The 26,875-nt window shown below is 37.5% G+C and overlaps 1 protein-coding gene across 2 annotated transcripts in view; it reads right to left on the minus strand.

The window, feature by feature from the left end:
• Nucleotides 1-26,875, minus strand: part of VPS8 (VPS8 subunit of CORVET complex) — a 233,285-nt gene that overhangs the window by 179,493 nt on the left and 26,917 nt on the right. Inside the window, exons 8-16 of one of the 2 annotated variants that reach the window (XM_046658304.1) lie at nt 26,188-26,193; nt 21,460-21,584; nt 20,607-20,693; nt 18,128-18,195; nt 16,736-16,889; nt 16,571-16,630; nt 14,928-15,035; nt 10,681-10,761; nt 6,723-6,893 (exon numbers count right to left, since the gene is read on the minus strand). In XM_046658304.1, coding sequence (XP_046514260.1) covers nt 6,723-6,893; nt 10,681-10,761; nt 14,928-15,035; nt 16,571-16,630; nt 16,736-16,889; nt 18,128-18,195; nt 20,607-20,693; nt 21,460-21,584; nt 26,188-26,193 — 860 coding nt within the window. The remainder of the gene's footprint in view (nt 1-6,722; nt 6,894-10,680; nt 10,762-14,927; nt 15,036-16,570; nt 16,631-16,735; nt 16,890-18,127; nt 18,196-20,606; nt 20,694-21,459; nt 21,585-26,187; nt 26,194-26,875) is intronic. The other variant, XM_046658305.1, reaches the window with a different exon arrangement.

Raw genomic sequence — 26,875 nt, forward strand, 5'->3', positions numbered from 1 at the left:
GCCCCTCTTTGTCTCTCTTTACCTGTCTTATCCTGAAGCCTACTTTGATACAGGTATGACAACACCTGCTTTCTTTTGTTTGCCGTTAGCTTGGAGTATCATCTTCCATCCCTTCTCTCTGAGCCTGTGGTTGCCACTGGAGCTGAGATGTGTTTCCTGGAGGAAGTATATTGTTGGGTCTTGTTCTTTAATCCATCTTGCCACTCTGTGTCTTTTCATTGGAGAATTCAATCCATTTATGTTTAGGGTGATTATCGATACATGAGGGCTTAATGCTGCCATTTTATCACTCATTTTCTGGTTCTCCTGCATTTCCTTTGTTTCTCGTCCTGTTTTGGTCTACCCATTGAATTATGTAGTTTTTTATGATGTGTTTGTTTTCTCCTTGTTTATTATTTGTGTCTCTGTTCTGTGTTTTTGTTTAGTGGTTACCATGAGGTTCGTGTTCAGCATCTCGTGTATAAGATAGTCCATTTTCTGATGGCCTCTTCTTTCCTTAGTCTAAACTGATTCAGTCCCTTTCCTCCTCCCCTCCTAAGTTGTTTTTCTTACATCTTATTCCATCTTGTGTTGTGAGTTTGTGGTTAAAATGACAAGGTTATCTTTGTTTTTGGTGTTTTCCTTCCCTTTATCTTTAATCCTATACTTGAGTATTTGCATCCTATTCTGATTCTATCTACCTATTTATCTCCTTACTCTGTGCTTTGTAACCCCTTTCTCCCTGGGGTTTTTTTTTTTTCAGGTATGAGGGCCTTCTTGAGGATTTTTTGTAGAGGGGTCCTTGTGGCTACAAACTCCCTTAGCTTTTGTTTGTCTGGGAAAGCTTTTATTTCTCCATCATATCTGAAGGATATTTTTGCTGGATACCAAGTATTCTCGGCTGAAAATTTTTGTCTTTCAAAGATTTGAATATGTCATTCTATTCTCTCCTAGCCTGTAAGGTTTCTGCAGAGAAATTTGCTGAAAGTCTGATATGGGGTCCTTTGTAGGTTATTTTCCTCTGCCTTGCTGCCCTTAGTATTCTTCCTTTGTCACTCATTTTTGCCAGTTTTACTACTATATGCCTTGCAGTAGGTCTTTTTGCATTGACATATCTAGGAGATCTGGCAGCCTCTTCCACATGGATTTCCATCTCCTTCCCTAGATTTGGGAAGTTCTCTCTTATTTCTTTGAACACACTTTCTACTCCATTCTCCTTCTCTTCTCCTTGAATACCTATAATTCTTATGTTGCATTTCCTCATTGAGTCGGATATTTCTTGGAGACTTTCTTCATTTCTTTTTAGTCTTAGTTCTCTCTCCTCCTCTGTCTGGAGCATTTCCACATGTCTATCTTTGATTACGCTGATATGCTCCTCTATGATGTCCACTCAAGTGTTCAGACTCTGTATTTTATTTCTTCCACTGTGTCTGTCATCTCTAATATTTCTGATTGATTCTTCTTTATAGTTTCAATCTTTTTTATGAAGTAGCTCCTGAACTTATTGAATTGTTTCTCTACATTCTCTTTTACCTCATTGAGTTTTTTGATGATATCTATTTTGAATTCATTGTCATTTATATTATGTATTTCTGTGTCCTCAGGACTGAATTCTGGGTACTTGTCATTTTCTCTCTGGGTCTGGAGATTTGATATAATGTTTGATATTGCTGGGGGGTGCCTCTGTTTTTATGCAGCCTGGTATTATTTGGTTGCAGTTACCTCCTATTGCCACTGGGTGGGGGTCAAGAGCAGTGTATTCTGAGCCCTCTGCCTTCAGCTGCGATCCCAGGCACTGGAGCCAGGCTCTGGGTAGGTGGGGGTAAGGGCGCTTCCTCCCGCGTGCTCTCAGGGTTATCTTGCTCCACTCTCGCTATCTGCTCTCCTAGGGTGTTGGCTTCATGAGGTCACCCTCCCACAAAAGCTCTCGCCCCAGTAGAGGTCTTCCCTTTAGGCTGCATGGGCCCTCCAGGATCCTTGGTGTTTCTGCAAACGAACATCCTCTCCCCCATTCCTTCCCTCTCAGAGGCCTCCTGCAGTCCTGGATTGCAGTCTTGGGGGGGGGGAATGAAGTTTTCTCTTACCTCATTCCACCTCCTCTAAGCAGGGCTCCAGCCTTTCCACCTGTTGTCATATGGCTGTGTGTGTCTCTCCGATGTTATCTGTGTTGTGTTTGGATATCCTCTGTTGGAGTATGGATATTTTTTCATTGTATGTTGGAGGGGGAAGATTACTGGGAAAGTTTACTCTGCCATGATGCTGATGTCCCAATCCTCCTCTTTTTTGCTAGGAAGACTGGCCCTGAGCTAATATCCGTGCCCATCTTCCTCTACTTTATATGTGGGACGCCTGCCACAACATAGTTTGATAAGCGGTGCATAGGGTCCAAGCCTGGCATCTGAACCAGCGAATCCCTGGCCACCAAAGCAGAGCATGCGAACTTGACTGACACCACTGGGCTGGTCCCTTGCTTCATATATTTTGAAGGCCTGTTTTTGGGTGCTTAAAACTTTAAGATTGTTATATCTTCTTAACAAATTAACCCCTTTTTAAAATCAATTTGAAATTTCTCTTTAACTGTGACAATATTCTCTACTCTGAAATCTACTTAGTCTGCTATTACTACAGCCATTCTAGTGATCAGTGTTTGCATGGTATGTCTTTCTCCATCTTCTTACTTTTATTTATCTATGTCTTTGTATTTAATGTGAGTTTTCTGTAGATAGCATCTAGCTGGTTCTTGTGGGTTTTTTTTTTCTTCTCCCCAAAGCTGCCTAGTACATAGTTGTATATCCTAGTTGCAGGTCCTTCTAGTTCTATATAGCTATATGGGATGCTGCCTCAGCATGGCCTGATGAGCAGTGCTAGGTCTCAACCCAGGATCCAAACTTGTGAAACCTGGGCCACCAAAGCGGAGCACATGAACTTAACCACTCGGCCACAGGTCTAGCCCCCTTGCTTTGTTTTTTTTTTTTTATCCAATCTGACAATCTCTGCCTTCTAATTGAAATGTTTAGACTATTTCATTTCCTGTAATTATTGATATGGTTGGCTTTAGATTTATTATCTTATTGTTTTCTACTTGTACTATCTGTTCTTTTTGTATGCTTCTTTGAATTTATTATTTTTTAACATTCCATTTTGTCACTACTGACTTACTAGCTACACTTCTTTTTCAGTGACTGCTCTTAGCATTTACAACACACGACTTTAATTTATTTCAGTCCACATTTAAATAGTACTATACTACTTGATGTACAGCCATGCACTGCATAATGGTATTTCAGTCAATTACAGACCACAAATATGATGGTGGTCCCATAAGATTAGTACCATATAGCTTAGGTGTACAGTAGGCTATACCACCAAGGTTTGTGTAAGTACTTTCTGTGAGGTCCACACAAGGATAAAATCACCTAATGATGCATTGCTCAGAGCATACCCCCATCATTAAATGACACGTGACTGTATAATGTAAGAACTCCACAATGATATATTTCCATCCCCTACTCCCTGCTTCTATGTACTATTTTTGTCATACAATAAACGCTACAATACATTACTGTTGTTTTAAACAGTCCACTGCTTTTTTTCAAACAATAGTGTTGAGGTATAATTTACATACCACAAAATTCACTCATTAAGTGTACAACTCACTAATTTTTAGTAAACTTACAGTTGTTCAACCATGAGCAAAATCCAGTTTTAGAACATTTCCAATACTCCACAAAGATCCCTTTTACCCATTTCCAGTCAACCCCCATTCCCACTCCCAGTCTCACGTGACCACTAATCTGCATCTGTCTCTATAAACTTGCCTTCTCTGGACATTTCACATAAATAGAATCAAACAATATATGTTCTTTCCACATGGCTTCTTTCACTTACAGTATTTTTGAGGTTCACCCATGTTGCAGCATGTATCAGTTCATCCTTTTTATTGTAGAATAATATTTCATTACCTGGCTATGTCACATTTTCTTTATCATTTTATCAGTTGGTGGACATTTGGAGTGTTTCCACTTTTTGGCTATTAGGAATAATGCCGCTATGAACATCTGTGTACAAGTGTTTGTGTGAACGTATCTTTTCACTTCTCCTGGGTAGCTACCTAAGAATAGAGTTGCTCAGTCATATGGAATCTCCTTGTTTAATATTTTGAGGAACTGTTTTCCACAGTGACTGTACATTTCCCACCAGGAACGTATGTGCTCCAGTTTTTCCGCATCCTAATCAACACTTGTTATTGTCTGTCTTTTTGATTACAGCCATCCCAGTGGGCACAAAGTGGTATCTCATTGTAGTTTTGATTTGCATTTCCCTAATGATTAATGATGTTGAGCATCTTTTTATATGCTCACTGGCCATTTGTATATCTTCTCAGGAGATTGCTGCAGATTGTTCCTGATGAGAAATCTGCTCTCACACTTAGTGTTGTTACTCTGCATTCAATGTGTCTTTTTTCTCTGGCTGCTTTAATATTTTTCTCTTTACTACTCATTTTGATCAATCTACATACAGTTTTATTTTCATTGTGCTTGGGTTCATTAAGCTTCTGCAATGTGTGTGTTTATAGTTTTGGAAAGTTTTTGACGATTATTTTTTCCAATTTTTTTCTCCTGTCCTTCAGAGACCCCAACTACACATGTATTAGGCCACTTGATTCTCACAGCTCACTAACACTATTTTTTTTAATTATTTTTTTCCTCTGTGTTTCACTTTGGGTAGATTCTATATCTTTGCTATAGAGAGATCTGCTATATCTTCAAGTTGAATGATTTTTTCCCTGCAGTATCTACTCTGTTGTTAGTCCCCATCCAGTGTATTTTTCATCTCAAGCACTGTAGTTTCTATCTCTAGAAGTTAGATTTGCATCTTTTTAAATATCTCCCATGTCTCTACTTAACTTTCTGGGTACATGGACTATTGTTATGATGACTGCTATGTCCTTGTCTGCTAATTCTAACATCTGTTTCAAGTCTAAGTCACTTTTGATTGATTTTTCTCCGCCCTATAAATCGTGTTTTTCTTCTTCTTTGCATGCCTAGTAATCTCTGATTGGATGGCAGACATTGTGAATTTTATCTTGTTGGGCTCTGGAAACTTCTGTACTCTTATTAATGTACTTGTGCTTTGTTCTGGGAGGTAGTTAACTTACTTGGAAACAGTTTGATCCTTTCTGGTCTTGTTTTTAAGATTTGTTAGTGGGGCCAGAGCAGTGTTTACCCAATCCCAATTACTCCCCACTGTTGAGGCAAGATGAGTACTCCACTCAATGCCCTGTGAGTCTTGAAGTTTTCCATCTGGCTGGTATAAGCAAGCTAGTGTGCGCACTGGATATAGTTCCTTCTGAACCTTTTGAATATTTCTTTCCCTGGCTTGGGTAGTTTCCTCACATGCATTGGCTGATCAGTAGCCTGCTAAATACCCAAGGAGGACCCCTTTTACAGTGCTCCACTCTCCAGTGTTCTGTCCTGAAAACTCACCCCACCTCTGCCTTCCCGCAGTCTCAGCTCTGTCTCAACTCAAGCAGTCCTCGAGGCTCCAGCTGGGTTCTCCTCCCTGAGCCACAGCCTGGAAACTCTCTCAAAGTGAGAATTGGGACAATCACAGGGTTCATGTTGTTTGTTTCCCATTTTGTCAGAGATTGCTGTCCTTCAGGACCTGATATCAGTATCTTGAAAACCGCTGTTTCTTTTGTGGGTGTGTGATTTTGTTTTTCTAGACAGGAGAGTAAATCCAGACCCCATTATTCCATCTTAACCAAAAGTGCAAGTTTAAAGTCTAATGGCATTTTTAATAACCCCTCAGACACAAGAAAATATCGAAGTATGGGAGAATAATTATTCTTACTTTAGTGAATTTTATTGTATTACCATTTCTTATTCTGGATTTTCTTGGTTTCTAAATTCTAAGGCTGGAAGACCCTTTCATAGATATTTTATGGCTAAAGTTGTAATATCTCAGGGAGATTTTAGCAATGGCTACATATCGTATAGTAGACACTTATTAAATATGACATTATAATTTTTTTCAAGAAATTACCCAGGGAAGCCTCACAATTGTCTAAATTTCCTGCTTAAAGATTACTGGTTTAGAAAACATGAGATCACAATTCAAAGTAACTTAACTGTGAACTATCTGTGTAAATTGCTAAAGGCCATTACTGTGGTTACTTAAAATACAGTAAAATTAATACTAAGATCATAACTTTTGTGTCTTCCTTTTCTCTAGGCACCTACATTTCATCTATCTCCTATTCTTAAAGAATCTTCCTTCTTTCTCTCAAAGTCATCTTTGCCTTTCAATGCCTTTCAATGCTGCACCATACTTCTTGTTCAATCCTTTACCAATCACCCAAATATTTCCAAAGCCTCATAGGCTACCAGTCTCTAGTCATTTATTTATCCCTTAAATCTATCAGGTTTACTGCCCCCATGTTAAAGTTTCTAAAGTATTTTACAATTTCTCATAAAGTTTCAATTTCATTTCATTATTATAATATAAAAGTTAAAACTTTTTGGCATTAAATTAGTCACATTTCTGGGTAGAAGGTAACAGGAATTACTGTTTTAGTTCACATTCCTGAATACTTACAAACACACCCACCTCCACTCCAACCTAGTGGCTTTTCAAGAAACATCTCAAGAATAGAGATAACTCCTCAGAGTTCCTATTTCTAAAACAAAACGACAAGACACAAAGTTTATCAAAGCAGGGCTAAGATAATGGAATACCCTCACCAGTGCCTGGCTGACATTTCCTCCGGTGGCCAGTGATTTGAAATGGCTGCTATTATAGACCAGTTGGACTTCTGAGATCTCCACTGTTTCCAGTTCCTCTTGAGTTTGCCGATCAATCACATGCAACTTCTCCACACTGTCCAAGAGCACAACCGTGCGTGAGTTTATCCACTGCAATTCAAGTACACAACACAACATAGGTGAGGCCCATCCCACACCATCATTCAGGACAAGCAGCAAGCTTGGCCACCCAGTTAAATCATGTTGAGGATTTTGTCATTTAATAACTTGATGATGACACAATCACAGCAAGAACTACTCAGTGACAGCCCAGTGAACAGTAGGTGCATAACACAGTACTGAGTTTTGACAGTGCTAAAACGACACTTTCATAGTGTAAAAGAAAGCTAAGAGCTTTAATATATATTACAGGATATATTGGCTTTTATAAAATTTTTTAAAAGGCACATTGGCACAAATGACTTAAGAAAAGTGACAAACTAGTTTTTATGACATTAATAAAAGGGCAAATTAAATTTCATACACATAAGTGGTCAAAGGACGATGGTTAAAATGTAAATAATACATATTTTAAAATAGAAGCTATTTAAAATATACAATTCCTTCAAAACCTCCCTAAGAATTATGGGAGAGTTTTTTGCTCTATTTTTCTGTATCTTCTGAATTTTCTTTAATAAGTACTACTGTAATTTTAAAAGTAATAAGTAAATAACAATGTTAAAAATCTTCTGAAGGATGCCATTTTGATCAATTTGTTGGGTTATGTAAAAGATTTCTTATTTTCAAAACATTTTAATTGAAAGCCCAGAAATAAAACCACACATCTATGGAAAGCTCATCTTTGACAAATGAGCCAAGACTATACAACGGAGAAAGGAAAGTCTCTTAAATGGTGTTGGGGAAACTGGACAGCCACATGCAAAAGAATGAAAGTATACCATTATCTTTCACCATACACAAAAATTAATTCAAAATGGATTAAAGACTTGAAGGTAAGACCTGAAACCATAAAACTCTTAGAAGAAAATATAGGCAGTACACTCTTTGACATCGGTCTTAGCAGCATCCTTTTGAATACCATGTCTACTCAGGCAAGGGAAACAAAAGAAAAAGTTAACAAATGGGACTCTATCAGACTAAAGAGCTTCTGCGAGGTCAAGGAAACCAGGAACAAATGAAAAGACCACCCACTAACTGGGAGAAAATATTTGCAAATCATATATCCAACAAGCGCTTAATCTCCAAAATATATAAAGAATTCATACAACTCAACAACAAAAAAACAAACGACCTGATCAAAAAATGGGCAGAGGAGGGGCTGGCCCCGTGGCTGAGTGGTTAAGTTCGCATGCTCCGCTTTGGTGGCCCAGGGTTTCACCAGTTTGGATCCTGAGCGCGGACATGGCACTGCTCATCAAGGCATGCTGAGGTGGCATTCCACATTGCACAAGCAGAGGCACTCACAACTAGAATATCCAACTATGTACTGGGGGTCTTTGGGAGTAGAAGAAAAAAATGAAGACTGGCAACAGATGTTAGCTCAGGTGCCAATCTTAAAAAAAAAAAAAAAATGGGCAAAGGATATGAACAGACATTTTTCCAAAGACAATACACAGATGGCCAAGAGGCACAAAAAAAGATGTTCAACATCACTAATTATTAGGGAAATGCAAATTAAAACTACAACGAGATATCACCTTACAACTGTTAGAATGACTATAATTACAAAGAAAAAACATAACAAATGCTAGAGAGGATGTGGAAGAAAGGGAACCCTCATACACCACTGGTGGGAATGTAAACAACCCAGCTATCCCACTACTGGGTATTCATCCAAAGAACTTGAAATCAACAATTCAAAGAGACTGATACACCCCTATGTTCACTGCAGCATTATTCACAACACCCAAGATGTGGAAGCAACTCAAGTGCCCATCAGCTAATAATGGATTAAGAAGACGTGGCACATATATACAATGGAATACTAATCGGCCATAAAAGAAGACAAAATGGTCCCATTCGCAACAACATGGACAGACCTTGAGGGTATTATGTTAAGTGAAATAAGGCAGACAGAGAAAGACATACACCTCATGATTTCACTTGTAAGTGGTAGATAAAGAAATACGTGGACAAAGAGAACAGATTAGTGGTTACCAGAGGGGAAGGGGTTTGAGGTGGGCATAAGGGTAAAGGCACACATATACATGGTGACTGACAAATAATAATGTACAAGTGAAATTACACAATGTTATAAACTATTATGACCTCAATAAAATAATTTTTAAAAATCTCAATCCCTCCAAAGAAACAAATGAAGTTTTAAAATCTACTCAATTAAAATTCTAAATCAGTCAGAACAAAAATTCATGTTGGTTTATTTATCTGACCCATCCCATGTTATGAGATGTTATTTGCAAAATACCATGTCAAAGACAACAAAGTTGAAAATGGATCAATTTTCTTTTGACATATGCTGAAGACATACTCTATCACTCTAAAGGCTACCATGAGGGAAAGATTCCAGGCTTTTTCCAAAAAAAATATTCTCTCTCAGAAAACAGCTTGATACTCAGATCTTTTACAAAGAGCTCTTAGAAGGTACTCTCTTTATTACTTTGAAAAACAAAGTTATCATTTAGGAGAAACATATTATTTAGCCTTACACATTCTCAGTCTGTGATAGTTTTTAAATGCTTTCAAAGGTTACCTGATTAAAACAGAGAGAACCAGTGACAGGGAAACAATGTTAGCAGGTTTAGCAAACATTCCTGAGATTAGACCCTCACAATTGCAAGTATTGACATTGCTGTAAGTCAGCCTTTTAAACGTAATTTACAAAGCAATGCAGTTAGTGGTCACATCACGGATAAACCACAGGACAAATGAAAACATCGACTGTCCTACTGTTAGGAGAATGGCTACTTGAAGTTGGGGAAAAATTTTCCAGGGACAGAGTCATATGAAGATTTTAAAAGTGCTGTGTTTCAGACATCTTAAACAGAAGTGATGATGATCAATTCTAGAAAACTGTGTTAGATGATTCAACAAAGGGTTCTGGTGACAAAGACACTGATGTCTTATATCCGTGAGAAGAGTTTGAACAAAACTATTTCATGAAATGAGTATGGGAAAAAGTATTATTTCTAAATCAATAGTCTATATGTGAGATTAAATGTGTAACTAATTAATAAATCATATATTATAAAGAAAAGATCTATTACATCTATATCCTAAAAAGTTGCATATTATCAAGTTAGGGGAAAAAACTTTTTTTTTAGCCTTTTTACTGGAAAAATGAGGCACTGCCTTATATTTAGGGCTGCCCATATTCATGCACATACAGAATGTTTCACTCAATATGACATACCGATGTGCTAAAACCATTAATGATAGAGAACCCAGAAACATAATTACAGTACTCACAGAATTAACACACTGTTTGAAGAAGAAAAAAATAATAATTTGATACAAAAAGAAATAACCTCTTTTTTAAACCAAAAAGTCACTCAGGACTGAGATGTATGATGGAGAAAAAACTCTGCAAAGTTTTTAGTCACAAGGAAAGAATAGGCATAAAAGTTCCTGAACCAATTGGGACAAGCTCAGAAATATGAAAATGTGTTTACAAAAATCCCGGGCAATGATCCTAAAGAAATCCACCTAAATTCTTCTGAGTATTCTTCTGACATTAAAGAAAACTTTTCCTGATCCTACCAGTGTTCAGCAGGACATAAAGCTGAAAGACAATAAAAATACCATGGCATCATGCCAAACTCAGACTTCATTCAATAAAAGCAAGACTTCACTTCTGTCCATATTTTATATGATCCTAAAGGTCATGGTTCATGGCAGTGATCCTAGCAGCTTTAATACCTCATGGACTCAAAACAATTACATGAAATAGGTGGAGATATTTAATCTGAATAATACTCACAGTAAAGTTGATGAGGTCATAGTATAGGTGAAGATGCTTTTGCTTAGTAACATGTATTGCTCCAGATTCATCTCTCTTAACCTGATGATAAAATAAAAACAACCTAAACATCAGCTATTGCTTGAGGGACTTTTTTGGATACTTAATTATACTCTACCTGGAACATGATTTCCTTTCAGAGTATGGATAAGCCAAAAATATCCAAAATTAAAGAAACTATTATATAAATGAAAAAAATCATTCACACTATGATTTGTACCAAAATCCAAGACATATCTGATCAGTGGTCTAGTTGTCAGTATTAGCAATACTGTAATGTAACTTTTACTCTCTCATAACTCAGAACAACCTACTTTGATCACATCAACTTTTGTATTTAGCTAGAGTTAAAGCAGAAAATGGGATTGGTAACACAATGCAATAAAGCCAAACAGAAGTTCATTTAAAAAAGAAAAAAAGAAGCTACAGTGACAAACTTTTCTAAATATATTACTGTTATAGTTCAAACAGCCCAAAATTTCTCAAAAGAACCTTGAGTGTCTATTTTATTTATATATATGTATATATACACTCTATAATCTTCAATAATCCTTATAATTTGCTTTCTCCACTTCTCCAAGATGACAGAGCACTGAAAAAAGAGACAAAGCACAATATACACCTGAAATTCATAACATCCCATTCAACCTGGGTTTTCTTGCATACGCCCCATAGTGGTGCTCTAGATGTCTTCCTTTCGCTTTAAGTCCCAATTCCTCTTTGCCTTCTAGTCCCATTACCTGCAGTGTGGACCTTACCAGATACCTTAACAAACAACTGAGACCACTTAATGTGGGCCCTTCAGGTACTCCCATCTTCTCTTCACTTGTAAGAAAGGATGCTCTGGTAAAAGGAGCATGGGATCTAGAGCAAAGGGTTTAAGAACTAGTTCCACTATTACAGTTGTGTGAACAAGGGAAAATCACTATTCTTTCTCAGGTTCCTTATTTGTAAAATGAAAGTAAGACAGCACCGAATTGTTCCATATCTTGCACCTGTTGGAAGGGTTTCATAAACAAAAAGATCAATGCTAACATTAACTATTCTCCTAAGATTTGCTAACATCTTTACTAAAGAAAATCATTTCACCTATATACGCTGTAAACCCTACCCCCTCCATCATGGTTTAACATTACTCCTCCTTTGCTAACATATTCAATCACTCCTTTTTTTAAGGGCTCTTTTCCTTTTGCTATCAAACATGTTTCCGGTTTCTTTATCTTAAAAAAAAACAAAACAAACAAGAAAACAAAAAACCTTCCTTTGATTTACTTCTTACAGATATTTAACTATTCTCTTTCCTCTTGCAACCAAACACTACACTATAATCGTGTGAGTCTGCTCTTCCAGAGACCCATTTCTTTAACAAGGCTCTCCAGTCTAGCTTCTTCCTCCATTCCATTGATAACTAGTCCTCTGAGAAGTTTCTAAGGAACCACTTCTTGCATATCCAGTGGTCTGATCCTGCAGTATTGGCCGTACTTCTTTATTTATTTCTTTTTTAAAGATTTTATTTTTTTCCTTTTTCTCCCCAAAGCCCCCAGGTACATAGTTGTATATTCTTCGTTGTGGGTCCTTCTAGTTGTGGCATATGGGACGCCACCTCAGTGTGGCTTGATGAGCAGTGCCATGTCCACACCCAGGATTCGAACCAACGAAACACTGGGCTGCCTGCAGCGGAGCACGCGAACTTAACTACTCGGCCACGGGGCCAGCCCCACGTACTTCTTTCTTGATCTTTCTTTGGTATTGGTATTACCCTGGAATTGATATTGTCACAGAGCCTTTCCTTCTTTGTCTTTTAGGTTACACTAAACTACTGCCCTATTTCCCCTCCTACCTCCATGTGCCTTTATAGAAACCTCGTTTCCTGTATCCTTTTCTTTTTCCTTTCCCTTGTGTGAGTGTCCTCTAAGGTTGTGTACGCTCCAGCTTTTGATTTTCACAGCTTCAACCACCTTCTCCATCCTGGAATTCTCATTTGTACTCCAGACCTGGACTGCCATCTGCCCAGAGGACACTCTCTGATACAACACTGGGAGTACCACCTTCACTTCCAACTCAACCCATTCAAATTGGTTTCCTTTTTTTTTTTCTTGAGGAAGATTAGCCCTGAGCTAACTGCTGCCAATCCTCCTCTTTTTGCTGAAGAAAGCTGCCCTGAGCTAACATCGGTGTCCATCTTCCCCTACTTTATATGTGGGACGCCTACCACAGCATGGCTTTGCCAAGTGGTGCCATGTCCGCACCCAGGATCCGAACCGGTGAACCCCAGGCCGCTGAAGCGGAACATGTGAACTTAACCGCTGCGCCACTGGGCCAGCCCGCCTAATTGGTTTCTCCCCAAACAATCTCCCCTTCGAATACTTCAACCCACTAAAATGCAAAGTGAGAAACGTGATGTTTCATTCACGTCCTTCAATTTCCAGATCCAATAAGATGAGAAGCCATGCCTTTCCTTCAAAATGACACCCCTAACTCTCACTACAACCAACCATCCTTGTCCAAACACCTCACACCTCCTTTAGTACAAGAGCCAAACCTTCCACTTCCTTCCTACCTAACATAATCTATTCTTCTTGCTAGCTCCATGATGATCTTCCTAAAATATTATTTTAATCACATCGTTATCATTTTAATTAGCTAAGAACCTATGATGGCTCCCCATTACCAATCTAGGCCGATTATTATATAACCTAGATCAGGGGTCGGCAACTTTTTCTGAAAAGGCCACACAATAAATATTTTAGGTTCTGCAGACCATTCAGTCTCTGTCACAACTGCTCAACTCTGCCACTATAGTGTGAAAGTAAATATAAATATAGACCAACAAATGGCATGACTACATTCCAATAAAATTTTATTTACAAAAACAAGCAGCCAGCCAGATTTAGCCCATGGGTCACAGTTTGCCAACCTCTAATCTAGATCTACCCCATATATTCAACCTTATTTTCCACCAGAGGTTCTTCCCTGTCATTAATTCTATAAAAATGCATTAAGAATCATATACAGGCACTGTCCTAGTGGCTGGGAATACAGCAGTAGAATTGGTCTTTAGACTAACGGAGGTTTCAGTCTAGTGAGGAAGAAAAATATTAGAACAGTAGTTTTAAAAGTGCCAAATGTCATCAAAGGAGAAGGTCTTATGAGCATTATGTAGCAAGAAACGCTACCTTAGTCTAGGAAGTCAGGGACGGCAATGCTAACCATGAGCTAGAATAAAGTGGAAGAGAGCACACAGCTTTCCTGGCAGGGAGATCCCATATGGAAAGACAGTGAGGCCAGAGACTGGTTAAGCAGCTACTCCAGAGGTTAGGCTAGAAATGTCAGTGGTTTAGGCTAAGGAAACAGTAACGGGGGAGACAAAAAGAGAGTAGATTCAGGAGACTTTGGAGGTAGAGTCAACAAGATATGGTGATGGAGCAGATATGAAAGGAGAAGAGCAACTGAAAGGCAACTCCTAGGTTTCTGGCTGGAGAAACTAGGTGGACTGCGGGGCACTGGCTTCACTGAGCTGCAAAACCCAAAGAAGGGATTACATACGCCAGGTTATTACCTCTAGAACTTTGGTTCGTCCTATTTCCCCCAGGTTGCATGTCCACCTCTCCTGCAATATGTGCTGTATATCCTTCATGAAGTCTTCCATAGCCTCTCTAGTCCACACAAATCTCTCCATACTCTGAACTTATATCAACTTTTATTTCTCATCATATGGTTCAACCCTTAAACTGTTCTCTCTAGTAGTAATGAGCACACTGGTTTTGCCTTTCAAACAATATTTTAAGCTGTGTGAAAGAGAAAATTATACTTCCTTCAGTTGCTTCTTGTGTCCATCACATGTAGAGAATATGGCAGGTGCTCAATTATACTTGCTCTATAAAAAATACACTACATGTAGATAGGTAAGCCATTCACACAGTCATATGTACATTCATATATTTATACATACACATAAACCATTAATTATTTGTTAGTCAAAGGAGATGGAACTGAGAAATAAACAATGAAGGAGCATGAAGCTGAGGATGATTGGTTGTTTTCCATGTCAACCATTAAAGCCTTAAATAAAAATTAAATAGGTCACACTTTCGCCAAAGAATTATGATAGCATATTTCTTTGACACAAATTAAATCACTGGTGAACCAGAAAGAAAGTCTTATGATAAAGGACTTTATAACAAATCTAGCATTATATTAGAACTTACCAACAGAAAATGAACGACATCTCCTCTGCAGAAGGCAAGCATGGGATTCACACAATTATGCACTGCCACAAAGTGCCAGGCCAGCAATGGAACACTAGAAGGGTCCATCTACGTGAGGAGAAGGCCAAGGGAAAAAAAAAGTTATCACAGTCAAAACACAGAAGAATAAAGAGAAAACTCTGGTTAAAAACAGCATCTGATCAGTGTTCCTTGATAAAACTTCTCCTAATGTCTCATTAAAATTTCAGTGAAGCAGGGACTAACTGGGAAGGGTCATGAGGGAAGTTTCTGGGTTAATGGTAATGTTCTACATCTTGACAGAGGTTTGGTTTACAAAACCATATTCTGCTAATGTACACTCAAGATCTATGCATTTCATTGTATGTAAATTTTACACCAAAGGAAAAACTTAAACAGATATTGAGTTAATGATATGCATGCTGAATATCTAGTAGAAAGAGTACTGATTTCTGCAATTTACTTGGAAATACATTAAAAAAACATAGCTTTGATAGGTGGATAGAGAGATGGATAGATATATAATAAAGTACAGTAGAATATTAATGGTAGAATTTAGATGGTAGGTCTACAAATGTTCAATGTAAAATTCTTTCAACTTCTCTATGTCTTTGAAAATGTTCATAATAAAATCTTGGGGAAAATACCAATAAAAACATACAAAAAGACATGCAAACACGTACGACCGTGATAAACCTCAATTAAACCTCAAGGAAGCTAACCTAAGAACTAATCTAAGCCAGCTTTACCATCTGAAAGGGCAGACCTGCTTCCCCTGCGGCCCAGAGATACACAGAGTACCGACAAGAAAACAGGAGTGATCACCCTCAGCACAGGGGCTGCCTTCTGGACTAGTCAGAGTTCTGCACCCTCATTCTCCACCCCATCCCATCAATACCTCTCCTCACATATTCACTGGAAGATCACAACTCTCTGAGAACAAGCAAGCAGGAAAGAAAAGGGAAACTGGGGTGTGCACAGTACCTTCAGGGGAAGTATCGCCCCAAAGTAAAATACCAGAGGCAAAAGCTAAGGAAAGCTTACGTGGGAGCAACGTCTGCTGGATATTGTGGTGGGGTATTCTCCAGCAGCCGTGCAATGTCAAAGCGGCAGATGGTAAGCATAATCCTACCACAGTGCAGCAGTCACGCAAAGACGAATGTCTTTCAAATGTTGAAAATTGGGGCTGGGATTCAATACATCAATTTATACTCCAGCTTTAAATCCAATGAGGGAATTTTACTGCACTCAAATGTGCAGTGAATGAGACTAGGGAAATCCACGCATGAAATTAGGTGTGACCACAAAGCACCAGGACAGCGAATAGAGAGACTGTCAAATTGAGGTTAAAAACAAAAGCCAGCTATATGCTGTTTATGAGAGAAAAACTTAAAGCAATAATGGTAGAAAATACAGATCTCAAGAGTCCCAGGACACTGCTCTGGTCACCAGCTTATGCAGCTTTGGCCACGTCGAGGTAAGCCCAGACAGTGATCTTTGGAGCACTGACTTCCCTTCTACCCAGTTTTCTGACAATCTCACAGAACTCACCATTTACGAGTCATTTTCCCCAACCTCCTGATATGGTCCTTCTTTTTGCCAATAAGATAGAGAAGCTTACTCACCCGTCCATAGGGAAAAGTCATCCACACTTTCAAGGATGGTTTCAATCCAATGACCAGTATCTTTAGACGAAAAAACAGATTTCTTAATATTTACTCTGTAATTTTCAAATTTGGGGTATTCAAAGCCTCTAAAAGTTATGAGTTTCATCTTCTAAATATGCCTACCTTTGTTAAGGATGCCATGGCCAGTAGGGAAAACTGTGTGATGGGATGATCTTTCAACTCTGGCTTGGAATGGAGAGGTTCAATGCAGCAAACTTCACCCTTGGAGCCACTGAACAGACATCTAGATTCACAAGTCCTCACTCCCATCACTCTCCTGAAAACGTAACCAAAACATTCAGAATCCATTTAGCAATGCTCCAAGGCACTACCATCTCTAGCCTGGATACTACAATAGCCTCCCAACTCCTCCTCTTGCCCCCCAAATCCAAATTCCACATGACATCAGCATGGTCTTTTCAACAAATAGGCCAGATTTATCACTCTTCTCCTAAAAACAGTTCAATGGCTTGCTATGTCTCATCACGTCTCAAAAGGTCCTATAGGATCTGGCTCCAGCCTTCACTCCTCTCCTATTACTGCTGCTCGTGACAAAGGCAGGCTCCAGCCACACCTTCCTTCTTTCCATTGCTCCAGCAGGCCGTGTGTGCCCACCTCAAAGCCTTTGTGTTCAGACGTCCCTCTGCCAGGAACACTTCTTCCAGATCTTTGCATTTGTTGACCAGGTTATCATTCAGATCTTTGCTCAAATGTCACCTTCTGCGAGAGGCCCTCCTGAACTATCCTCAATTGCACTCCAGCCCACCGACCTGTCTTATTTTCTTCATAGTACTCATAATAATCTGAAGTTACTTCATTTACGTGTTGGTTTATTGTTTGTCTCCCTATCCCACCCCAACCAGAATGCAAGTTCTATTAGATCAGCAACCTTGCCTGGTGCCTAGAATAACACCTACACATAGGAGATGCTCAGTAAACATTAAATGAATAAATGAATAGTATTTTTTAAGCAATTACTTTGGGTTCAGCACTGTTAGAAGGTATGAGAAATACAAGAAACAAATATAGTCCTTACCTTTGAAGAACATATGGAAACATAATATACAATCAATTTTATGTTCTACTTTTTTTTTAACTCAGCTTTACAAATGTTCTTCCAATCTATCAAGATAGTCTTTGCTCTTATTTAAAGAGTAAACAAGGCAATTCCAAAGCTATAAACACCTTTCTACACCTGGCCATTATGATTGAGCTTGGGGCCTAAACTGAAATCAATGAGATACCCCAGAAGAGTGGTTCCCAAGCCTGACGGCTCATACAAATCCCCAGGGGAGGAGCAGTCTAGAACACCAACTCAGACCTACTGAGACAGAATTTTGGGGAGGCCAGCTCTGGAGCTTCATCTGTTCTATCAGCCTCCCGAGGTAACTGTAATACACAGCCATAAGCTATTTTCAATCACACGGGCCTTCCAGACCTCCTCATGTTCAATTTCAAGTCATTAAACTAGAGCTACTTTCTTCATTTGTCAACAAATGTCGGTTAGTCTCTTACTTAAATGTCAATTCAAAAACAGAGCCTCCGCTGTCGTTGCAAATTGCAAGAGTTGGATCATCTGTAAACTAAACAGAGAGGGAATTTATTTTTATGTAGATTTTTAAACAACCAGTAAAGTGTGTTAAGAAAATAAGGGGAAAAATTATAAAAATTTTAAAATCTAAAACAAACACCTTTAATAGCATTTGAAATCACCTAAGCAAGATTCAGCTCACCACTCCAAATACACAAACTTACCTGTATTCAGAATTAAAATGACTCAGTATCTTTAAAAAACTGAGGCTTTAAAAAAAGCAAAACCACCTTTCATCAGGATAAAATAAAAAGAAAAATTGTAATTCATAAAAGCCTTAATGTTCTCTACTTGGGTTCTTACACTGACTTTTTCTAACTGGGTATTAAATTGAGTAGGATCTTTGGATACATCTGTAGGTGCCTAGTTTTCAAGAATAAAGACACAGTAAAAGATATTTGGTACTTTGGGAAATAAACCTGTCTGAATATGTTTTCTGAATAACTCAAGAGTTAACCCACTATATTTAAAAATAGTTTAACTTTTTATGTAACTCTTCCTAAAGTGAGCTGCCTCCTTGATCTTCTTCAACAGAGAATACCTCAGTTATTATTACCTACCCTAGAAAACTCAAAATAACAACGTTCACGATGACAGACAGTCCTAAGGGCTTATGAGCTACGGTAAATGTGAATTGTATAATATAAAATTGCATAGCTTAACTTGCATCATTTACAGTGACGAGTCTCCCTAACCCCAAAGGTTGGTGAGACTAAACAGCATGCCTTTGTGCTCTTAGTCAAGGGATGGTTGAGGTACAGGAAGCTACTGTAAAACTGTTCTTCCTGGACCTCACACACAGGCAGAGTGAAGAAGTCTCACAGCTTGCTCTCAAAGGCTAGCTGAGCAGGTGCCAAGGTGGGAGGCACATCCCCCCCAGAGTGTAGGAAAGATAAAAGAACTTGTATTTTTGTTTATTAATTTTCTACTTCTTGTGTATATGTTTTATAATGTACTGAAATATCAGTACAGTAGTACATTTATATAATTTTAAAATAAATAATAAATATATCTACATTAAGGATGCAAGCCCCAATTGTTATCAATGAGATGTAGGGTTAAGTTTGAAGAATAATGAGTAAGAGTATTGAAGTGTAAGTGGCTGTTGTCAATCCAAGGCTTCAGAAGTATTCCATCATATATCTCTTGCTACCTCTTTCTCCAATGTCACAGTGTCTGCATGTACCACCTTATCATCATTCCCAAGCAACACAATGGTTTCTACTACTGTGCTTTTAACCTCGGCTGCATTCTTGTCTTTTCTTTCTGCCTTTATCGCTTCTGTTTCCTACTGTTTCTCCCAAAGGCTTAACTTTTTTCTGCAAAAGAACTGGCCTTTTATAAACACCACCAACTGGTTATTCCTTCAACCAAACATTTATTGAGTGGCTACTATGAGTAACAAACAAACATAAAGAAAGAACAGATTCTGGTTTCAAAGATCTTAATCTATTAAAGGAGATAAGACATAAACACAAATGACTACGACATATTAGAAGTTGACAGACGCCATAGGAAGAGGTCAAGATAAACCACCATGATGTTCAGAAAGAGGAGAAATTCTCTCTACTTTTACTTGTCTTGGTTGTTTTCATTGTTACCAAATGCTTCACTGCTGCTTTGTCACAAAAGACTTTTATGTAACTAACCTAGATGCAGACACATAAACTCCAGATGCTTGCAGACTTTAAAAAGCATATGCATGGATAAGAGAGGTCTGCACAGCTAAGCAACCAAATGTGTACATGATTAAAATCGAGCAGATCTGATTTTAGACTTCCCTAGTTATAGTCCTTTACCTTTTATGCTTCTGAACATGGGCTTGACAGCATACAAAAACCAAAGTTCACATTGTATTTATAAATGAAATCTGTTACCTAAGTCGGTTTATTTTTTTTCAGGCCTGTAAGGAGAAAGCCAAGACACAAATCTTAATGCCTCTCCTTTAGAGGCCTGAAAGAAAATAAACCAACAGATTCATTTCTAAACATAATCCAAACCTCGGTTCTTTCACAATTGTTGCCTTTAGCCTCAGGTAACTCCCAACAAAGTGTGACAGAGCACACCACCTCAGCAATGAAATCTTGGCGGACTAAACAAAAGGTAAAAAGACCTTTAAAATCTCCACGTGAGTTTTCAGCAGGGTACTGCCTGTCTTTGCTGCCAACCTCTCATCGAGGATCACGTCGATTTACTCTGCTGCTCTATTAGACTTCAACACAACTTGCAGTGGAATGTTACCATGCTAGCCCATCTCTGGTTTTAACTTGAGAAAACATCTTGCTGGGCTAATCAAATAAAAGGAAGTTCATCGTCAACGATTCTGTTTACAAAGAAATTTACTTAAAAATGGACACAAAGGCAAAATAATAAAAATTATTAGGAAAAAACTGAAAATACTACCTTAATATGCAATATTGCTGTTCCTGGAGGATGAGCATCTGTTATTGATCTGAGAAGTTTTCCACTGGCCAAATCCCACATAGTAATCTATAAGACAACCAAATGCTTTAAAAACAAATTTATTGCTCTTTTTTGGACTTAAGTATCCTGCCTTCTGGCTAAAATAATCTATTCGTGCTCTATAAACATTGCAGGCAAAGAACTGTAAAGTTAAAACATAACTAAAGGTTGCAGATCCATTAAAGCACGGGGCCTTGATTCCATCTTCACCCACCCTTCATCCTGTCCCACCTACTTTTCCCTTTAGATTTTGAATGTTGTCCTTATACTGAGAGGTAAAAGAAATTTCTTTAATGAGTCAATTTCTCTAGCACTGATAAAAATTATAGGAAAGGCTCACTGCCAAATTAGTCATGTAGAAGTCAGAAGATGAGAAAAACCATAATTTACTGCCAGTTTCAGAAGTGGAAAGAAAAAAATACCAAAACAGTTATCCAGAACACAGGAATAAGAATACAGAAAGAAGAATATAGCGTATTTAAAAAATGGCAACAATTATCTACAATACTATAAGGAAGTAAATTTTGTCTAACAGCCTGGTTGGTTTACAAAAGCTATTTAATTATATAGACACATAAATTAAGATATTAAAAATCTGGCTCTGGCTCAGTCAATAACAATTATTCAAAAATGTGCACAAGACAAAAGTCAGACTAAGCAACCTCAGGTTAGCTCCACAGACATGACATTTTATAACACACATTTTGGTCTTTGAGATATTGATCTAAAGATATTAGTTTTTAAAAAATTGATTTTAGCATTGTCTAATGCATAAACTAAAGTTCATATTTACCTGTCCTTTAGCAAAGCCACAGAGAAGCCTTGAGCAGTCATTGTTGATACTGAGTGCAGAGATGGCTCCATACTGACCTCCAACACTAGTGCTACCCAGACAGAGTCGCAAAGCTTGATTCTGATCTAAAGAGAGCAATTTGTAAAATCAAGTGAAAGAAATGGAAGCAGTGAATAAATTACATATATGTAGAATAGGCTTGTTTTCAAAGACGTGGGAAGAAGCAAGAATCAAAAGAATGAAATGAAGTCACATCCATTTAAAAATATATTTATTGAGCACCTACTAGATATTTGGCATTGAATTATAACACTAAGAATGCGGGAAAACAACATCTACAAGGAAGCACAATATAAACCTTACTAATGATAAGTAAAAAAATCCATAAGAAATCTGTATCTCCTTGAACAAACCAACTGCCTTTCATCTGTCTCATCCTAGAATTGTAGTTCTTGCTTTTTTCAGGATGCAAGGTTACAGGGAATACCATCTTTTAAAGTAGCTTTAAAACTTCAAAAATCAAAATTTATTAATTTAGAATTTGGCTAAAATTTACATTTATATATTATCCATGGAGAAAAGGTCTACTAGGCAAATTAACAGTGCAAATAAAATTATAGAGTAAACAGTTTAAACCACTTAAGAAAATTATTTTCAAGCATCAACATCTGATATGCAAAAAGCAAATAATTCAAATCTCTGCTAGATTAAGTTCTTTAAGGGCAAAGATCTTGCCTTAATCACCTCTGATTTCTCCAGGAGGCACTCAAATATTTATTAAATTTTACTATCTCTAATAATTAAAAGAAATTCCTCTAGAGCTTCTCCTAGGCAATGCTTATTTGTCTAGAGTGCGTTACTATACCCACCTGAAAACAGTGATATAAAAAATTTAAATATACAAAGGCATGCTTATAAAATTTAACTGTTTAGAGAAAGAAAAAACCCACCATACTTGTACAACCTGGAATCCTCTGAATTCCCCCAGCAACCATTTATGCTTCCCTTAACTATCTACATGCTACTTTTTGGAAGTTGGTATGTCTTACATCCACTATTAGACTATGACCTCTCTAAGGGCTGAGATTATGAGTGAATTAACACTCCCAGAATACCTAGCCTCGTGCCTTGCACTCATAAGCCATCCGACAATCATCTGAATAGCTTCCACATTTGCAAATCTTCCTTCTAGAAGGATAAATCTAGTTATCAAAAAGAGCCTAAAGACATTAATTCTCAGGTCTAGGGAACAATATTAGGTAAGTTCATTTGCCCATCCAAAGTGAATACTGCACAAATATTTTTCTATGTTCATAAGCTGGCTCAAATAGCAATCCCAATTCCACAAGGAGTTCTGACACAATTAATGGCTGTACTGTTTCTGGCACACAAAAAATACTCAATGTTTTCTGAAATCATTTTAGAGTTTAGCCTTCCAAGGTGAACTTTTGAGAAGGAACAAAATGCATAAATATACAAAGGTCTGATATATTTTAAAACTCATTATCTTTATTCACATCTAGAATTATACAACTAGAGATTTTTTCTTACTTACATACTTTTCCCTCCCTCCCCCAGTTTAACCCAAATTATTAAAATTTCCTTTATTCTATTTTCCTGACTCTAAATACGACATCCCATTTTATTCTGCTTTACTGAAACTGCCTGTCTAAATCAGCATTTTCTGGGGTCCTTATTTTGTCACGGCCACCTTATACAGTTAGTGGATTATCCATATATCTTATTTTGCAAACTGTCAAGATACAATGTTGGGTAACAGTGTTCTATATATACCAATACTTTGGGTCATGCATGTAGGGAAAGGATGGAAAGAAAGTAAGAGGACAAAGACAGAAATCCCTACAAGCCTCACAAAGAAGCCCCCTGAGTCTGGCTGCCTGCCTTCCGGGCACAGAGCAGAGTCTGTACAACGTCCTGCTGGGATCCTTTGTAATCCCTGCTTTGAGATCTAAACTTTACACAGTTCTGATCCACCAACACTTAAAGACACTCATGACTGCTTTCTGATTCAACAAAGTTCAAACTTTAAATTAGACTATTTAAGTATTGCTATAACTCAGGGAAAGTAAGAATAGGAGAATTAAGGAGTATGATAAAAGAGAATAATGGTACCATTAAGAAAGAGGAAATGGAGAAGACGGAAGGAAAAAGACACATCTAACCTCTAGATTAAAACCCCAAATATGACTGCTTTCCTAACTGTGGGATCCATGTACTAAAAAGTAGCTAAGAGGGGCTGGCCCAGTAGCATCGTGGTTAAGTTTGCGAGCTCCACTTTGGTGGCCTGGGGTTCGCTTGTTTGGATCCCCAGCATGGACCTACCCACTGTTTGTCAAGCCATGCTGTGGCAGGCATCCCACATATAAAATAGAGGAAGATGGGCACAGCTGTTAGCTCAGGGCCAATCTTCCTCAGCAAAAAGAGGATTGGCAGCAGATGTTAGCTCAAGGCTAATCTTCCTCAGAACAAAAAAGTAGCTAAGACAGGGACCTAAATTATCAACCTTGGTCGCTCCTGAAAGATGTATCAAATTTACATCCCATAGGACTCTCTTAATGAAAACATTCTCAACTTTTTTGATCTTTACAATGTATTCATTCTCTTTATAATGTCCCTTTATAAGGTAGCATGGCCATGAGGTGATGCACAGTGTATAAAATATAATCTATTTTAACTCCAAAAGATATTTACCAATTTTTATTGCTGTCTTAAACATCTATCTTTATGGTATCATGTTAACAAACTTGCTATTACACAATTTAGACTAATCATAAAAGATAGATTTCTGTGGAAAGAAGAAAGCAGAGTCTTACTGGACAGGTTTCTTTGCTAGAGTAACTAAACATTCTGTAGTCCAGACGTTCTGGATGATTCTGGGGAGAGGTACTTGGTGAAAATAAAAATAAAACCTCTTCCAAACACTTAAATTCTATAGTTATAAGGAAAGGATAAAAGGACCTAGAGAGAAGCAAGAAAGGTGACAATCAGAGCTTTGCACCTTCTCTTCCTCCAGGGGGCTCTTGATCTTACTAATTTAAAAGGAGAAATTCTATTTTCCCCCTTCTCTCTGAAGTCTCCTTTGTCTATTGTTGGGGAAAAGAGATTAAATTAGTGGCACACCTAATTTCATTTACAAAGTCACACAAAATCATATCTATTATCATTGTCAACTTAGTTTTTTAAAAAGAATTGGAGAGGGTCCTTATGAAGCAAATGACTCTGGGCAAGACATATGAAATGAGTCTCTCATTTTTCCTATAAACTTCACAGAGTTGGCATAGAGCTTAAATAAGAAAATGCCTATGACAATTTTAAGAATTACCAAATGGTACAAATGTAAGGAATTATTATTAACAACAAGAAATAGCTTAACAATTAATTAAGAGAACCTGAAGCCCAGACAGCACAAAAGCACACCTATTTGACACTGTGACGAATTACACCTATTTCTTTTACTAGTATGTCTTTCAAAGTACACTTTGCTTAGGGTAGATCTCCTCAGCATATTCTGGGTTTAAGAGTAATGTGCAGAACAGCAAAGAAAAGCCACAAATAACATATAAAGTCTGTAATAGCTATAAAATCTAAATTTGAACGTACTTCAAGAATTTCTCCTCTTTCCAAATACCAACATTAACCCGATCCTCTATTTCCTCACCCTAATTTGTTTAACTAATTTGTTTTATCTAGTTTAGTGCCCAAAGACCATCAAAGAAGGAAACACTTAGATCCCAGAAGGAATCAAATTTGTGGTCTGGAGCTCTACTTTCATTGCCAGAATTCAACATTCTTCACTACTAATCTTTTCTTACCCCTTGAGCATATTAAAATATCCTCTAAGACCAAAAGAGAAGAAGAAAAGAGATATTAGGAAACACTTTTCGTCAATGATCAGACAACTGCAGAGGCACTTCACCTGACCTCCACCTAACAAACACAGAGAACTAAAGCTCGCATTCCCTCTGCAAAGCTGAGTGACTGAAGCCCAGGACACACTGACTCCCCATGGCTAACCGGCTATTCTCTAGAATGTTGATGCTTAAGAAGAGTCCGTTGTGTTCACTTCCAAACCTGTTCACGCCACTGTAATGTTACTGTACCTAAAAATTAAACAATACATGAACTGATGAAATAGAGTGAAAAAGAAACAGCTGTTGTTTCTATGAAACTAAATGAATGCTGAGAAAAATCTGGTAAAGATGAGTTGCTTTAAAAAACTGTCATGAAATAAGTTGCAGACAAGATAACTGTAGAAGTTTGAAGATAAGTTTTGTGAAAATCTACAATTCTGCACTCCTCAATCGATTCACAGGTGCCTAAGCTTTTACCTTTTATTTTAATTTAAAAGTGCAAATTTTACATGATCCATTATTGATGCAGTTTATGCCAAAAAAGATGCTGTAGACCTCCAAGTGGCAAACACAAAGTCAAAGAAATGGCTTTGGACTATATCAAAAGATTAAGAGGAAAAAGAATATTTATATATTTTCAGTTAAAATAAAACATTGAAGGTATGTATGTGTGTATGTATATATATATATATATGTAATTTTTAACAATTCCCTGCTTTAATCAATTTAAATTAGCTGGGTTTTTTTCCAATAAGCATTTCCTAAGAGGGCATCAACTGTAATTGACAGCATTCTCTTCCAACATTAAAAAGGTCAAAAGAAAAAGAGTCACTCATGCAAACCAAAATTACTATACCTTTTCCTTTGAATCCATGCAGAAAAGATCAAAAGAAAGAGAAAAGCAAGAAATCAGTTCAAAAGTTCAGAGAAAAGACAGGTAAAATTTCAAGAGTATAAGTGACAAACTTTAGTTATCTGTGGGAATGATATCAAATGTGATTAACGGACATCTCTAGCATCTATGATTATATTCAAGTATTGGTTATGCAAGAAGAGAAAATGTATAACATTCAAATTATAGCACAGTAAGAAAACACAAGTCTATTAAGTTTGATAGAAACAAAAACAATTACAAAAAGATAATCTCCTAAAGTACACTAACAACCAAAAAAATGGAAAACTAAGGGCCTTAAGGATAAGGAGACACGTTTATTAAGACTTGAATTTTTGAGATCGTGTATATAGGTAAGAACCAAGATATATAATAAATACCATAAACCTATAATTCCTTAAGAATAGGCAGCATACATCATCTTTAAGAAGCTTATAATGATGACTATTTTAATAACTCACGCCTCTATTCCTAAGAGAATCTAGTAGTTCTTAAAAAATTACAGTTCTTGCTGCTGCACTTTTTCATGCGATCAACAAAGATGTTTTAAAAAGATCAGATTTAACCCAGACCGCTAATCTAGACACTTCATAGCATTATTACTCTGCCATTTGTTCCTGGCTTTCAAGCACATTTTAATGCATTTGTTAAA

Source organism: Equus quagga, chromosome 4, assembly GCF_021613505.1.
Source record: "Equus quagga isolate Etosha38 chromosome 4, UCLA_HA_Equagga_1.0, whole genome shotgun sequence".
NCBI lineage: Eukaryota > Metazoa > Chordata > Mammalia > Perissodactyla > Equidae > Equus > Equus quagga.